This window comes from Anolis sagrei, chromosome 4, assembly GCF_037176765.1.
Source record: "Anolis sagrei isolate rAnoSag1 chromosome 4, rAnoSag1.mat, whole genome shotgun sequence".
NCBI lineage: Eukaryota > Metazoa > Chordata > Lepidosauria > Squamata > Dactyloidae > Anolis > Anolis sagrei.
The window spans coordinates 60,202,879-60,218,477 of record NC_090024.1 but is presented as its reverse complement, the minus strand read 5'-3'; the positions used below and the strand labels follow the sequence as shown (position 1 = coordinate 60,218,477).

The window sequence follows — 15,599 nt, the reverse complement described above, 5'->3', positions numbered from 1 at the left end:
ATAACTAATAATAATTAATATAATTATTGTACTATAATATTAACAATAATTATTATTAACTATGATTAATTATTATTATGATTAAATATTAAGTCTTAATCATATCTAATAATAATAAATATTTTAATTAATATAATTAATTGTACCATAATATTAACAATTAATAATAATTAACTATGATTAATTATTAATTGTGATTAAATATTAATTCTTAATCATAACTAATAATAATAAACATTATAAATAATATAATTAATTGTACTATAATATTAACAATTAATAATAATTATTAACTGATTAATCATTAATTGTGATTAAATATTAATTCTTAATTATAACTAATAATAATATTCTAATTAATATGATTAAGTTTACTATAATATTAACAATTAACAATTAATATTTATTATTCATTATTAATACTGATTAATAATTGTTACTATTATAGTAAAATTAACAGTAATTAATATCACAGTGAAATCCTCTGTGGGCGTCTATTGTCGCCTTTGTGCTGAGCTGAATTTACTTTATACTGAGGTTAATTAATGCAGCCTGGCGCCACTTTTTAAGTGCTATATATGGCTGAATGTTATGGAATGCTTGGATTTTTAGTTGGGGAGGCACCAGTACTATTGGACACTGGGCAGAGAGAACTAAAGACTTTGCAAAACTTTGCTCCCGGGACTGTAGCAGAGTCATGGCAGTTAAAGTAGAGCCAAATTGTATTAAGTATAGCGATACATAAGACTCCCCCGCCCCAGGCTGATGCCTTCCTCAAAGGCTCACTTGCCCAAAAGGTTATCAAATTGGCCTCCATGAGACCAATCCGAATTAACATCTTCCGGAGAACAAATCAAACCACTAAACCACACTATAGAGTTGGAAGACACCTTAAGCGTCATCCAGCCCAACCCTCTTCTGTCATACAGGAAAACCCAGTCCAAACATTCCCGACAGATGGCCGTCCAGCTTCTGCTGTGTGAACCCCCCCCCCCCCCCAAGAGAAGAAGACTCCACCGCACTCCGGGGCAGCAGCAGATTCCACTTCCGAGCATTTCTTACCCTCAGGAAGTTCTCCCGAATGTTTTTAGACGGACTCTCTTTTCCTTCCATTGGAATCCATTGCTCTCTTGTGTCTCCAGTGCAGGAGAAAGCAAACTCGCTCAATACAGACAGGAACACAGAGAGAGAAAATGCTGCCTGGGCTTCTGATCTCCTCCGCAGAAAGGAGTTGTTTCAATTTCCAGTCACTATCTAATCTGGGGTGTTGTGAGTTTTCCGGGCTGTCTGGCCATGTTCCAGAAGCAATCTCTCCTGACGTTTCGCCTGCATCTATGGCAGGCATCCTCAGAGGTTATGAGGTCTGTTTGAAACTAGGAAAATTGGGTTTATATATCTGTAGAAAGTCCAGGGTGGGAGAAAGAACTCTTGTCTTTTTGAGGCAGATGTGAATGTTTCAGTTGGCCACCTTGACTAGCCTTGCAGCTTCAAAGCTTCAAAGCCTGGCTGCTTCCTGCCTTTGTTGGGAGGTGTTAGCTGGCCCCATATATAAACTCCATTTATTATATATATGGGGCCAGATTATATATAATCTGCACTGCTCTCTCTCTCTGTGTGTATATATATATATTATACACACACACACACCATTTTCCTAGTTTCCAATATTTTCCTAGTTTCCAACAGACCTCACAACCTCTGAGGATGCCTGCCATAAATGCAGGCGAAACGTCAGGAGAGAATGCTTCTGGAACATGGCCATACAGCCCGGAAAGCTCACAGCAATCCAGTGATTCCGGCCCTGAAAGCCTTCCACAATACTATCTAATCTGTCTCTATATCAGGCCTTAGGAAACTTGGGCCCTCCTTCCAGGTGTTTTGGACTTCAACTCCCACAATTCCTAACAGCCTCAGGTCCTTTCCTGAGAGGAAAAAAGGAAAGGGCCTGAGGCTGTTAGGAATTGTGGGAGTTGACGTCCAAAATACCTGGAGGGAAGGCCCAAGTTTGCCCAGGCATGCGCTATATCGGTCATTAATATATCTAATCTGCACTGCTCTATCTCTGTGTGTTCTACCACCAATATGTCTATCTCAACTCTCTCTCTTGCCAATATATCTAATCTGTCTCTATTTCTATGTAATCTATGCTCTGTCTAGTATTTCTCACAGATCTATCTGTTATTTACATCGACACACATTCATACAAACAGGCACTTGAATGGAAGGAGGACGGGTGATCGATCTGTCCGTGAAACCAACAAAACCGTAGAGGGAGAAAAAGGGAAGAGGAGATTTCAACCACCGAGATAGGACACATAAATACACCAACAGACAAAGGAAATATGGAATTGACTGTCTGCAAGGACGTTGCCCAGGGGACGCCCGGATGCTTGATGTTTTACCATCCTTGTGGGAGGCTTCTATCATGTCCTTTCAGCAAACGGCAAAGGTGGCATGTCAGGAGTGATCTGAGAAACTGCAAGTCGCTTCTGGTGTGAGAGAATTTGCCGTCTGCGAGGACGTTGCCCACGCCTGGATGTTTTGATGTTTTACCATCCTTCAACAAAAGACAAAAGAGACATGTCAGGACCAACTTGACAAACTGCAAGTCGCTTCTGGTGTGAGAGAATTTGCCGTCTGCAAGGACGTTGCCCAGGGGACTCCCAGATGTTTTGATGTTTTACCTTCCTTGTGGGAGACTTCTGTCATGTCCCTTCACCAAAAGACAAAGGGTCACATGTCAGGAGCAACTTGACAAAATTCAAGTCGCTTCAGGTGTGAGAGAACTGGCCGTCTGCAAGGAGGTTGCCCAGGGGACGCCCGGATGTTTTTGATGTTTTACCATCCTTGTGGGCGGCATCTCTCATGTCCCCCCATGGGGAGCTGGAGCTGACAGCGGGAGCTCATCGGCCGCTCGAACCTCCGACCTGTCGGTCTTCAGTCCTGCCGGCCAAACCCAACAGTAGATTGGGGAAAGTAGGGTCTGCACTGACCGTTCCGCGCCATCGCCACCCGGGCCTCGAGTAGGACCATGAGTTCCTCTGTCTACGCTTTCTTCAACGCAGTGTAGATGAGGTAGCTGAGCCCCCCCTCCCCACTTCCTTTGGGGACCTTTGTATGCCGTGGATACTGCGCCCTCCCTGCTCCAGCCACTGCCTTCTTCGGGTGGGGGAGGTCTTCTTTCTTCTCCCTTTCCCTCCCCTCCCCTTTCCTGCGTGTTTGTCCCTCGCTCCCTGAATCCAATCAGGACGCCTCAGCTGGACTTTTCCGGCCAGAGGCGCCTCCTCTCTTTCTCTCTCTCTCTTTCTCTCTCTCTCTTTTTCTCTCTCCCTCCACTTCTGCCAGTCGGAGACCTTCAGAAACGTCGTCGTCGCAACCTCTGGGCCAAAGGACTCTCTTCTCGGACCCACGAGGAGGCCACGCCGACGCCCCGCGGAAAGAGGTGAGCCTTTGGGTGGGAGAGCAAGAAGAAAGGAGCCATAATTTCCCTCTCTGTGTCTATCTCTCTCCTCTTTGGCCGCCTTCCTCTCCGCTCCAACTCGGCCTCTTCGGGGACTCCTTCCAGGCTCCCTTCAAGCCTGGATCCACTTTCAGTGAGGAAGACCCCTCGTTCCTTTCTTAAGGCTTTCTCTTCTCCCTTCCCTATTTGAAATGTGGTCGTCCCCGAATGGGATCCAGTGATTCGTGGTTTGAAATCGACCCTAAGAGGGAGCAGCCTCGGGTCCGGTCTCCTTCCAAAGCTCCCGGGTCAGAAAATCCCGGGGCTCTTTCCTTCCTTCTTTCTTTTCCTTGTTTTCCTTTCCCTGCTTGATTTAGAACTAGACTGTTTGACTGATACAATGCCTGGGTTGTTGTAGGTTTTTCGGGTTGTATAGCCAAAACGGCGCTCCATGCTGGCCACATGACCTTGGAGATGTCTATGGACAACGCCGGCTCTTCGGCTTAGCAATGGAGATAAGCACCACTCCCCAGAGTCGGACACGACTGGACTTAATGTCAGGGGAAAACCTTTACCTATGGCCATATTCTAGAAGCATTCTCTCCTGACGTTTCGCCTGCATCAAAGGTTGTGAGGTTTGTTGGAAACTGAAAAATTGGGTTTATAGATCTGTGATATAATGCCGCTTAATTTCATTATAAGTGGGTTTACAGAGGAATGAGCAAACTTCTGTCCTTCAAGAGTTTTGGACTTCAACTCCAGGCTCTTTAATGCGGTTCGAGACTAACTCCAATGTGCAACAGTTAGGCAACCAACTCCAGCAAAAAAGGAGGACACCTCTGCTTGTTGGCTTTCCTTCTGGGGAGGAAAGAGAGGCCAACGAAACGGCAAATGATTCGTATCAATCAGCAGGCCTTAAATAAAGGAATAGTTTTCTAAAATACTCAGCAAGCAAGAGTCCAAAAGTGGCAGGTTGAAACCCAGCACCTCAATCCATGGCTGATACCAAATGAGAGACTGGGCACACAGAAGGCTGGGCGAGTTACTTGGAATAATCAGTTCCTCCGGTCCGCAACAAACTCCCGCAAAAGTTTGTCGTCTCTGTAGTTTGTGCGTCCCGGGCCTCAAACTGGTTCCCGGACGCCCTGTGTCACGATCTGCACTGCAAAGCAACCTTCTTTGATTCCGGTGAGAAGCTGTGCTAAATGACCAGTGTAGATGGGGCCTCGGAGGCCGAGCCGCGAAGGTCTTTTCGGACACAACATGCGTCTCGGGCAGCCAAAGGTCGGAGGACGGCAAAGGAAGGTGTCAGGGTGTCAGGACAAGGCCTCTGCCCTCCGAGGCCACTTCTGGGTCCCTCCTGGAAGGGGAAAGGGGAGTCCCTGCTCTATTTTGGGGGAGGAAAGAGGCATATCTTCGGCAAACCCTCGCTCGCTCTTTCCATCCACTTCGCTTCCTTTCCTCGTGAAACAGGACCGCAAACAACAGCTCCCACCCGAGAACTTGCGCCGACTTGCCTTTCCCTTCCTCTGAGGCTGAGAGAGAGTGGCAGCCCGAGCTCGGCCTGTGGAAAGCGGGGATTTGAACCCAAGTACTCCAAGTCCCTCGTGGAGCAGCGGGTTTAAGGCCAAACGTCAGGAGAGAATGCTTCTGGAACATGGCCATACAGCCCGAGAAACTTACACAACAACCCAGTGATTCAGGCCATGAAAGCCTTCGATGATACATTAAGACCTAGGCCCCATTTAATGGAGTCTGCAATTGCATTCTATAGTCAGTGTAGTCCCGTATAATGAAGTTAAGCGGCATTCTGTCAGTCAAACGGCAGTCTAGTCCTAAACTTTGGGTGCTTTCCAGATCGTGCAGGGAAACGCAGCGCTAGGGCTTTTGGTGGCCTTAGGAAAAAGAAAGGAAACCAGTTTGAGGCCCGGGTCTCACAAACCACGGAGACACCAAAGGAGGACGGATTTGCGGGAGTTTGTTGTGGATCGGACCTAGCTTCGAACTGCATTCAATAGGCGTTTCGTGGGCCTCTCGTTTCGCTCTAGAAGGAAAACTAACAAGTGGAGGTGTCCTCCTTTTTGCGGGAGTTGTTGCACATTGGAGTTAAGTTTCGAACCGTACTAAAGAGCCGGGGGCTGCTTGGTGGGTCTCTTTTCTCCCCGGGAGGAAAGCCAATCTCTCAAGGAGTAGCTCCCTGGATGTTTTCCTTCCATTCTCATCCCCAAAGCGAGCAGAGAAACAGTTCCAACGCAGTCTCTCTTTTTTGAAGGGTCAAAAAGTTTTGCCTCCTGTGTCTTAAAAACGTTGTGAATGAAAATATAACAGCAGAAGTTGGTACAGATCCGAGCCTGAACTGTCTTCTAGAAAAAACAACCACTCAACTAAGGGCCCTTCCACTCATATCCCAAGACATCAAGGCAGAAAAGCCATAATAACTGCTTTGAACTGGGTTATTTGAGTCCACACTGCCATATATTCCAGTTCAAAGCAGATATTGTGAGTTATTTTGCCTTGATAATCGGGATATTGGGCTGTGTGGAAGGGCCCTCAGATAACCCATTTCAAAGCAGATACTGTGGGGTTGTCTGCCTTGATATTCTGGGATATAGGGCTGTGTGAAAGGACTCTCAGATAACCCAGTTCAAAGCAGATACTGTGGGGTTTTATGCCTTAATATTCTGGGATATGGAGCTGTGTGGAAGTGCCTGTAGATAATCCAGTTCAAAGCAGATATTGTGGGAATTTTTGCCTTGATATTCTGGAATATAGGGCGATGTGGAAGGACATGTAGATAATCCAGTTCAGAGCAGATATTATGGGGTTTTCTGCCTTGATAATCTGTGATATTGGGATGTGTGAAAGGGCCCTCAAATAAACCAGCTCAAAGCAGATATTGTGGGATTTTCTGCCTTGATATTCTGGGATATAGAGCTGTGTGGAAGGGCCCTAGATGTTTTTGGGCGACTGAAATAATCCATGACTTTAAAGCTCAATTTTACTCAATTCCTTAAATCTGAAACCATCTAGGTTGTCTTTCAGAAGTCCAAACAGGTAAAAGTCAGAAGGGGCCAAATCATAAGCATTCTTCAAGCCATGGTGGATTTTCCTTAGGTGGCGCACAACCTTCTTTGGCCAGAAATTCAATGGCGGCTCTTTTCTTTTAGCCTCAAATTTATGGTTCTAATCAGTCAATCGGAAAAAAGAAAGAGTATATCAGCAGAGGAAGGTTCCCTCTATCATCTCATGCAGATAGTCCATGGAACTGTGAAAGAAAGAAAAGTTAGAGCGATGGAGGCATTACTTTTTGACCCATTCGCCTACCTGTCTCTCTCTTTCTCTCTACCGGTCTACCTTCTAATCTATCACCAATATATCTAAAATATCCAATCTATTACCAATATATCTAACCTATCTAATCTATCGCCAATATATCTAACCTGTCTATGATATATCTATCTGAATGATCAGTCAATATCTATCGCTATTATAAACTTCTATCACACTAGAGAATTGATCCACTTTAAATCCGATTTCTGCCTCCTGCAGAATTCTGGGGTTTGTAGTTTAGTGAGGCTGTTAAAGCTTCCTCCCTAAACTACAAACCCCAGAATTCTACAGGAGACAGAAACCGGATTTAAAGTGGATTCCTTTTCTGGTGTGATGAGGTAGAATATCTCGTAACAAGGTGGGCAAAAGGCTGTGTTGTTATCTCTATGTGTTCTACCACCTCAACTCTCTCTCTCTCACCAATAGATCTCTCATCTGTCTCTATCTCTATATCATCTCCAGTCTGTCTAATCTGTTGGTCGTAGATCGATCGACCTATCGGGTATTTACGTCGACTCACACACATATAAACAGGCGCTTGAATGGAAGGAGGACCGGTGATCGATCTATGAAAGAAAGAAAAGTTAGAGTGACGGAAGCATTATTTTTTGACCCACCCGCGTACCCGTCCCTCTCTTTCTCTACTTGTCTACTTATCTAATCTATCCCCAATATATCTAACCTGTCTAATGTACCACCTATATATCTATCTGAACGATGCGTCTATATCTATCATTAATATAATCTGCACTTCTCTATCTCTGTGTTCTACCCTCTCAACTCTCTACCAACATATATCTAATCTGTCTCTATTTCTATCTCATCTACAATCTGACTAATCTATTGATCACAGATCGATCGATCTATTTGTTATTTACGTCGACACACACTCATACAAACAGGCGCTGGAATGGAAGGAGGGCCGGTGATCGATCTGTGAAAGAAAAGTTATAGCGATGGAGGCATTACTTTTTGATCCACCCGCGTACCTGTCTCTTTCTCTCTGCCTACCTATCTAACCATTCACCAATCTATCTAACCTATCTCTATAATCGAATGTAACACAAATATATATTTCTAAACGTTCAGTCTAAATCTATCATTAATGGTTCAAACCCTTGTGCTGGGAAGGACTGACGACCGACAGGTCGGGGTTCGAATCCGGGAAGAGCGAGGATGAGCTCCCTTTGTCAGCTCCAACTCCCCATGCGGAGACATTAAAGAAGTCTCCCACAAGGATGGTACAACATCAAAACATCCGGGCATCCCCTAGGAAAGCGGGTAACGTCCTTGCAGACGGCCAATTCTCTCACACTAGAAGCGACTTGCAGTTTCTCAAGTTGCTCCTGACACGAATAATAATAATAATAATAATAATAATAATAATAATAATAATAAATATATCTAATCTGCACTGTTCTCCTGACACACACATACACAAAATTAATATATGTAATCTGCACTGCCCATCTATGGCAAGCATCCTCAGAGGTAGTGAGGCCAGGAAACGTCAGGAGAGAATGCCTCTAGAACATGGCCATATAGCCCGAAAAAAACCACAACAACTCAATAGGTATGGAAATGGAGATAAACACCACTCCCCAAAGTGGCCCTCCGCAGTGTTGCAGCAGGTTAAACTGCTGAGCTGCTAAACTTGCTGACTAAAAGCTTGATGATTCGAATCTGGGGAGCAGGGTGAGCTCCCAATGTTAGCCCCAGCTTCTGCCAACCTAGTAGTTTGAAAACATACACGTGAGTAGATCAATAGGTACCGCTCAGGCGGGAAGGTAATGGCGCTCCGTGCAGTCATGCCGGCCACATGACCTTGGAGGTGTCTACGGATAACGCCGGCTCTTCGACTTGAAAATGGAGATGAGCACCAACCCGGAGAGTCGGACACGACTGGACTTAATATCAGGGGAAAACCTTTACCTTTATTTTGCTATATGCTTTTTCCTTGGCTCAGCCTCTCTGGTGGGAGGGGGAGACACTCTGCACGTGCTCAGAGGCGCCCTCTCCTGCGTTCAAGGAGGGGCTACGTAGGGGGGAGGGGAGGGGGTGGGAGGACAAAGACCCCGCTGCCTCGGGCCGGTCTTCAGTCTTTCTCCGTGTGTGTGTTTGTGTGCGTGCCTCACTCTTCTCTCCGTGTCCCCTTCTTTCTCTGTGCCAGGGTCCCGCCGGGAAGGAGGCGAGGCCTGGGCTTCTGGATGGCCCTGGCTGAAGGCGGCTGGTGCCTCCTGAAGCGCCGCAGCCCCGACGAGGCGCCCTTTCCCTCGCTGCCGTCGCCCTCTCCTCCGTCGCCCTCCTCGTCCTCGGGCTGCTCCCCGGGCGGGGGCGGCCCCGCCAGCGCCAGGACTTTCAAGCAGGAGCCCGGGGAGGGTCTGCCGGAGTCGGGGAGGGCCTTGCTGGGCCCCTTCGTGCCCCTTCCCCCTCCCCCTCCCTCCTCCTCCTCCTCCAGCTGGGAAGACGTCATCCTCCTCGCCGACCTCGACCAGGCCAACAAGCTGCTCTGGTCCAGCCGCGCCAAGCCCGCGCCCGACCCCCTGGAGGATATGTATCACCACCATCACCACCACCACCACCACCCTTCGCACCTCCAAAGCGGCGCCTACGACTCCTCTCCCCCCGGAGGAGGAGGAGGAACAACAGGGGCTTCTCCGTCCGTGGGAGGCGGATTCGGGCCCCCGTCGCCGGTCTACGTGCCCACCACCCGCGTGGGGTCCATGCTGCCCTACATGCAGAGCCCGCAAGCGCCCTCGGGATGGCCCGCGCAAGCCGACAGCCCTTCGCCTTCCTACGGATCCTGCGGGGGAGGAGGAGGAGGAGCAGGGGGAGGCGGAGGAGGAGGCTCCTCCGGGCGCTTTGCCTCCTACGCCACCAGCAGCCCTCCCGCCGCCAACGGAGCCCCTCGGGACCCCTACGGAGCCGCCCGAGAGCAGCTCCGGCCTCTCAACGGAGCCTACTACGGGCCCTACATGGGCGCCCAATTCGCCGCCGCCGCTGCTGCTGCAGGACCTGGATGGGGGAGCCCCTTCGACAGCTCCCACTTGATCCACTTCCCCGCCAGAGCTGCCCCACTCTCCGTCAGGGGCCCCGCCACCGCCGCAGGTAAGCAGGGGGCTCAGGCCCAGCAGGGGACGGCAATGGGGCGCCCTCCGGAGGTGTTGTTTACCACGCCGTGCTGTTTATCGCACTGGCCAACGCTCCAATGTTCGCTCTGATTTCCCCCCGTATCAGCTGTCCGGGGAGAGCTCCCTCAGCTAGCTCCAGCTCCCCATGCGGGGCCATAAGAGATGAGACTGTCCAACTCTGATTAACCACTGCTTCTCAACCTAGGGTCCCCAGATTTTTTTGGCCTACAACTCCCAGAAATTCCAGCCAGTTTACCAGCTGTTAGGATTTCAGGGAGTTAAAGGCCAAAAACATCTGGGGACCCCAAGTTGAGAAGCACTGGATTAAACCATTATCCTAACCTTCTTCAATGTAAATGTGCTTAGGTGTCCTTCCAGTAATAATAAAGAGAGTAAAGCAATAAATGTAACAATAATAATTATCAATATAAATAAAAATGGAACATTCATTTGTGGGATTAACATAACTCAAAAACCACTGGACGAATTGACACGGAATTTGGACAGGATACCCCTAACGGACCAACGAGTGACCATCACTCATAAAACCACCCCAAAAAACAGGACTTAACCCAAAAAAGCTAAATGATGAAAACCTAAATGATGATACAAAAATGGAAGGAAGAGGGAGGGAAAGGAAGGACGAAAGGAAGAAAGAAAGAACAGAAAGAAGGAGGGAAAGAAAGAAGCATGGAAGCAAAGAGGGAAGGAAGGAAGGAAGGAAGGAAAGAGGTAGAGAAGGAAAAAAAGAGAAGGAGAAGGAAAAGGGGGAAGGAAAGAAGTAGAGAAGGAAGGAAGAAGAGAAGGAAAGAAAAAAGTAAGGAAGGAAAGAAGGAGGGAAAGAAGGAGAGAAAGAGGGAAGGAAGGTTGGCCACAGCAACACGTGACGGGTACAGCTAGTATAATACAGTATATAAACAGTTCTTCAGGCTCCGTGAGAAACTTTTGCTTCTAAAAGGGCTCCATAGCTGAAAAAAAATGGAGAATCCTGATCTAGTAGTAGTAGTAGTAGTAGTAGTAGTAGTAGTAATAATAATAATAATATGTTAGGCAGCCCCCGGTGGCGCAATGGGTTAAACCCTTGTGCCGGCGGGATTGCTAACCATAGGTCAGCGGTTCGAATCCGGGGAGAGCGGGTTGAGCTCCCTCTGTCAGCTCCAGCTTCCCATGCGGGAACATGAGAGAAGCCTCCCACAAGGATGGTCACACATCAAAACATCCGGGCGTCCTCTGGGCAACGTCACTGCAGACGGCTAATTCTCTCACACCAGAAGCGACTTGCGGTTTCTCAATAATAATAATAATAGTAATAATAATCTTTATTTATACCCGCCACCATCTCCTCAAAGGGGACTCGGGCCGCTAACATAAGGCCAAGCCCAAAAATAACAATACAACAAAACAAAATTGAAAGAAACAAAATGCCATCAAAATAAACACATGAAATGACAAAATAAAATAACATGATAGATAAAACATGGGGCGGCGAAAGGTGCGAAGCATAAAATTGATAAAACCTTGGGTGAGATGAAAAGAATGTGTATCTGAGGGAGAATGTGTTACTAGTTGGGGGGGGGGCTCAAAAAGGACAAATAATGAGGTAGGCCTTCTCAAGTTGCTTCTGACAGGGGGGGAAAAAGCTGTAGTTCTGTATCTCAAAAACTAGAGCTGATGGGGGGAACTGGCAATATTTTTTGGAAGCAGCAGATCAAATATACCCTTCACTTCCCACATTATCTGAGTGTGGACTCAGATAACCTAGTTTAAAGCAGATATTGTGGGATTTTCAACTTTGATATTATAGGATATGGGGCTGTGTGGAAGGGCCCTTCATCACACTAGAGAAAAAAAATCCACTTAAAATCTGGTTTCTGTCTCCTTCAGAATTCTGGGGCTTGTAGTTTAGTGAGGCTGTTAAAAGCTTCTCTCTAAACTACAAATCTCAGAGGAGGCAGAAACCGATTTTTAAGTGGATTTTTTCCCTTAGTGTGATGAGGCCCAGGAAATAGGGCCAGCATGTGAGGCACCAAAATGTGTCTTAGCCAGCTTTCTTCTTTCTCTCCTGTTTTTCTTTTCCTTTCCTTTGGTGGTCCCAAGCTTTTTTTGACCAAGGACCACTTTGACCAGGCCAAAAGCTCCAGCATGTGGTTATTTGGGGTGCTGATTCAGAAAATTGCATTGGATAGACCACATCAACTCTGGTTTCTGATACAGAACATATGCCATCCACTAGTTGCCCATATTTAATAATCTGGAGCATATAAAGAGCATTATATGGCAGTGTAGTCCTAAAGTTATCCAAACTTTAAGACTACACTGCAATATAATGCTTTTGGACTGATATAATGATTAATCTATTTGCCCCAAGGAACTGAGAAATTGTTGTTTCTATTCGATGTTTGATGTTTTGTCTTATGTCTGTTATATCAGGCTGTGGTTTTTATTTAATTTTAGTTGTTAAGTCATAACTCGTGTTTATATCTTGGGTGGTTTACATTTTGTGAATATGGATTTATTGTTGTGGTATTCAGGCATTGAATGTTTGCCTTTTGTGTTTGGAATCAGCCCAGAGTCCCTTTGGGGAGATAGAGTGGAATATAAATTTATTATTATTATTATTATTATTATTATTATTATTATTATTATTATTATTATTATTATTATTCTGGAGTTCAACCTACATTATATGGGTCTACTCATGCCTCCAGGTGGGCAAACTTCAGCCCTCCAGGTGTTTCGGACTTCAACTCCCACAATTCCGAATAGCCTGATGCTGTCCGGAATTGTGGGAGTTGGAGTCCAAAACACCTGGAGGGAGGGCCCAGGTTTCTCCTTCCACACAGCCCTATATCCCAGGATATCAAGGCAGAGAATCCCACAATATCTGTTTTGAACTGGGTTATCTGACTCCACACTCAGATAATGTGGGATTTTCTGGCTTGATATTCGGGGATATAGGGCTGTGAGGAAAGGCCCTGTATTGTTATTTGTTTGCTGTATTTATCCCGGTTTTTTCATCCGAAGTAGGGACTCAAGCGGCCAGCCGCAAACATGACCCAACACAGATTCAAAACAGAGCCAAATGCATGTAAAGTAAAACCACATTTTATGTCACGAGGCATTAAAGTTGAAGCACAATTAAAACCAAATTTGAAAATTACACAACCAGCTATGGAATGATCAGTTTTCCAAGGTCTTTAGCCTTCTCTGCCTTACCAGGCTACAGATCCCCTGTTTTCATAGCGTTGAAGCATGCCAAATCCGTCAATAATTGGGGATATCAGGGTTATCATCTCTTGAGGCATCTACAGTGCGGAATTAATGGACACCACTTCAATATTTCTTATAGGATACAATGGAGATTCTGCTGCGGAGTTAATTAGTGTTGAAACAGGAAGGGAAAAAAACATAAATCTGTTACTTTCAGAGCCCTTCTAGACAGGTCCTATATCCCAGGATCGGATCCTAGGTTTTCTGCTTTAAACCGGATTATATGAGTTCACACTGCCATATAATCCGGGATAAACCAAAACCTGGGAGAAGATCCTGGGATGTAGGACCTGTTTGGAAGAGCCCCAGAAGTCGGATTGTTATTATTATTAACGCCGATTATTGAGAGAGTTGTGTTGTCAAATCACAGCTGTAATCCTTGGAGGTTTGTTATTTTGCCCTTTAAATACGAACGCACTGCTATGAAGTCCTTGCCTTGGCAATGGCGAATAGATTAGATAATCTTTTGCCCGCTTGGCCAGAAGAGATCCCTTTTTAAAATGAGACTGGAAGATGAGAACTTCTCCCTGAGTTGGGCTTCATCTGGGATCCACTCCTTGTAGAGTTGGATTCTTATGGAAGTCCAGTATTTGAGTTGGAAGTTGCATCAAGTGGGGAAAGGGAATGGAGGCGTCTTGAGAAATCAGAAGGGAGAGGATCAGGCCCTTTCTCTAACTCCGACTTCCCTCTATCCCGCTCTATTCATCTCCATTTTGTCGGTGTATTTAAGAAGCTGGGTTTACCTGGAATGGGTTAGCCTCTCTTTGGAAGGCTGTGAATTTATTTTAATGTTCAGAAGGAGTATCTCCTCTTCACCAGGGAATTATGCAAAGCCTCAGGGCCCTTCCCAGAAGATCAAGGCAGAAAATCCCACATTATTTGCTTTGAACTGGAATATACGGCAGTGTGGACTCACATAACCCGGTTCAAAGTGGATATTGCAGGGTTTTCTGCCTTGACATTCTGGGATATAGGACTGTGTGGAAGGGCCCCTATACAGATCTGCCTCAGTTATTCCCAGGGCCCTTCCACACCGCCCTATATCCCAGAATATCAAGGCAGAATATTTTCTAATCCCACAGTATCTGCTTTGAAAAACTGGAATAGATGGTAAAGTGGACTCAGACAACCCAGTTCAAAACATATATTGTGGGATTTCCTGCCTTGATCTTCTAGGGGCCCTTCCACACAGCCCTATATCCCATAATATTAAGGGAGAAAATCCCACAATATATGCTTTGAACTGGATTATCTGAGTCCACACTCAGATAATGTGGTATTTTCTGCCTTGATATTATGGGGTATGGGGCTGTGTGGAAGGACCTTCAGATGTATAGCATCATAGAGTTGGAAGAGATCTCATGGTCTCTTCAACCCCTTGCCAAAAAGCAGGAAAATTCGTTCAAAGCACCCCCAAACAGATGGCCATCCAGCCTCTGTTTAAAAGCCTCCATAGAAGGCGCCTCCACCACACTTCCAAAGGAGAGCGTTGAGCATTCAATATTCTATCATCCCTCTTCGAAATTTCCCTCTCCTTCCCAAATGTTTACCAGTGAAATAAGTCCATATCTTTCGCCCAGTATTTAGAAATGCGGCCCAGTAAGTGAGGAAATCAGCGAGGTCCCTTTCTGTGGGGCAAGAAATGCAGGCTATTGAAATAAATGGAACCAAGGTGAAATGAGTCAGGGTTCAAACTTTGGGCACCAGGGGTGCATCTAACAATGCAGAATCAATGCAGATTGACAGTGACACCACTTTATCCAGGGCGCAATGTTATGGGATTTGTAGCTTGGTGAGTGAGCACTCTTGAAGAAATTGCAAAGTACAGCTCCTAGGATTCCTTAGCGTTGGGCCATGGGAGTTCAAGTGGTGTCAACCTGCATTAATTCAACAGTGTATGGCTGGGATCTCTCATAGAAATCCACTGGGTGAAATCTGAACCATTTCGCCAAGAGAACTCCATAATGGCATTGGCAGGGAGAAAGGGTTAGTGAAGCGTCTCCCTTCAGATTTCTTCTTTTTCCGCCGCTACCATCGCGGTATAACTTCTACCACTAGCTTACAAGGAGGGAAAGCAGGATGACTAGCAGGAAAAGGGAGTTTTGGGTTTGGGCCTTGTTTGGCCTTCCTAGAGGCGAGAAAAAGAAAGAAAAGTGGAAAGGAAAAGGACTGCCAGCTGGAGTTGTGAAGTCTAGAAAAGTTGGGAAGTCTTTCACCTTTCTTTTTGGTCACCACAAAAAAGCAATTTTTTGAGCTCTGGGATGTGGGGAATGAAAGGAAAGGTTGAGTCTATGAGTCAGTTTGCTCAACTGGAAATAACAACGCTATGGAGATCCACGGAAGGAAGAAATGCATGGAAATTGGATTTTGTTTTCTGTGTCAGGCGGGACTTGAGAAACTGCAAGTCGCTTCTGGTGTGAGAGAATTGA

The 15,599-nt window shown here is 46.1% G+C and overlaps 1 protein-coding gene across 1 annotated transcript in view; it reads left to right on the top strand.

Annotated features, from left to right (window-relative positions):
- The first annotated feature begins 3,231 nt into the window (after positions 1 to 3,231).
- Positions 3,232 to 15,599, top strand: part of GATA6 (GATA binding protein 6) — a 50,579-nt gene continuing 38,211 nt past the window's right edge. The window contains exons 1-2 of the mRNA XM_060775159.2: positions 3,232 to 3,442; positions 8,940 to 9,877. Coding sequence (XP_060631142.2) covers positions 8,977 to 9,877 — 901 coding nt within the window. The 5' untranslated portion in view covers positions 3,232 to 3,442; positions 8,940 to 8,976. The remainder of the gene's footprint in view (positions 3,443 to 8,939; positions 9,878 to 15,599) is intronic.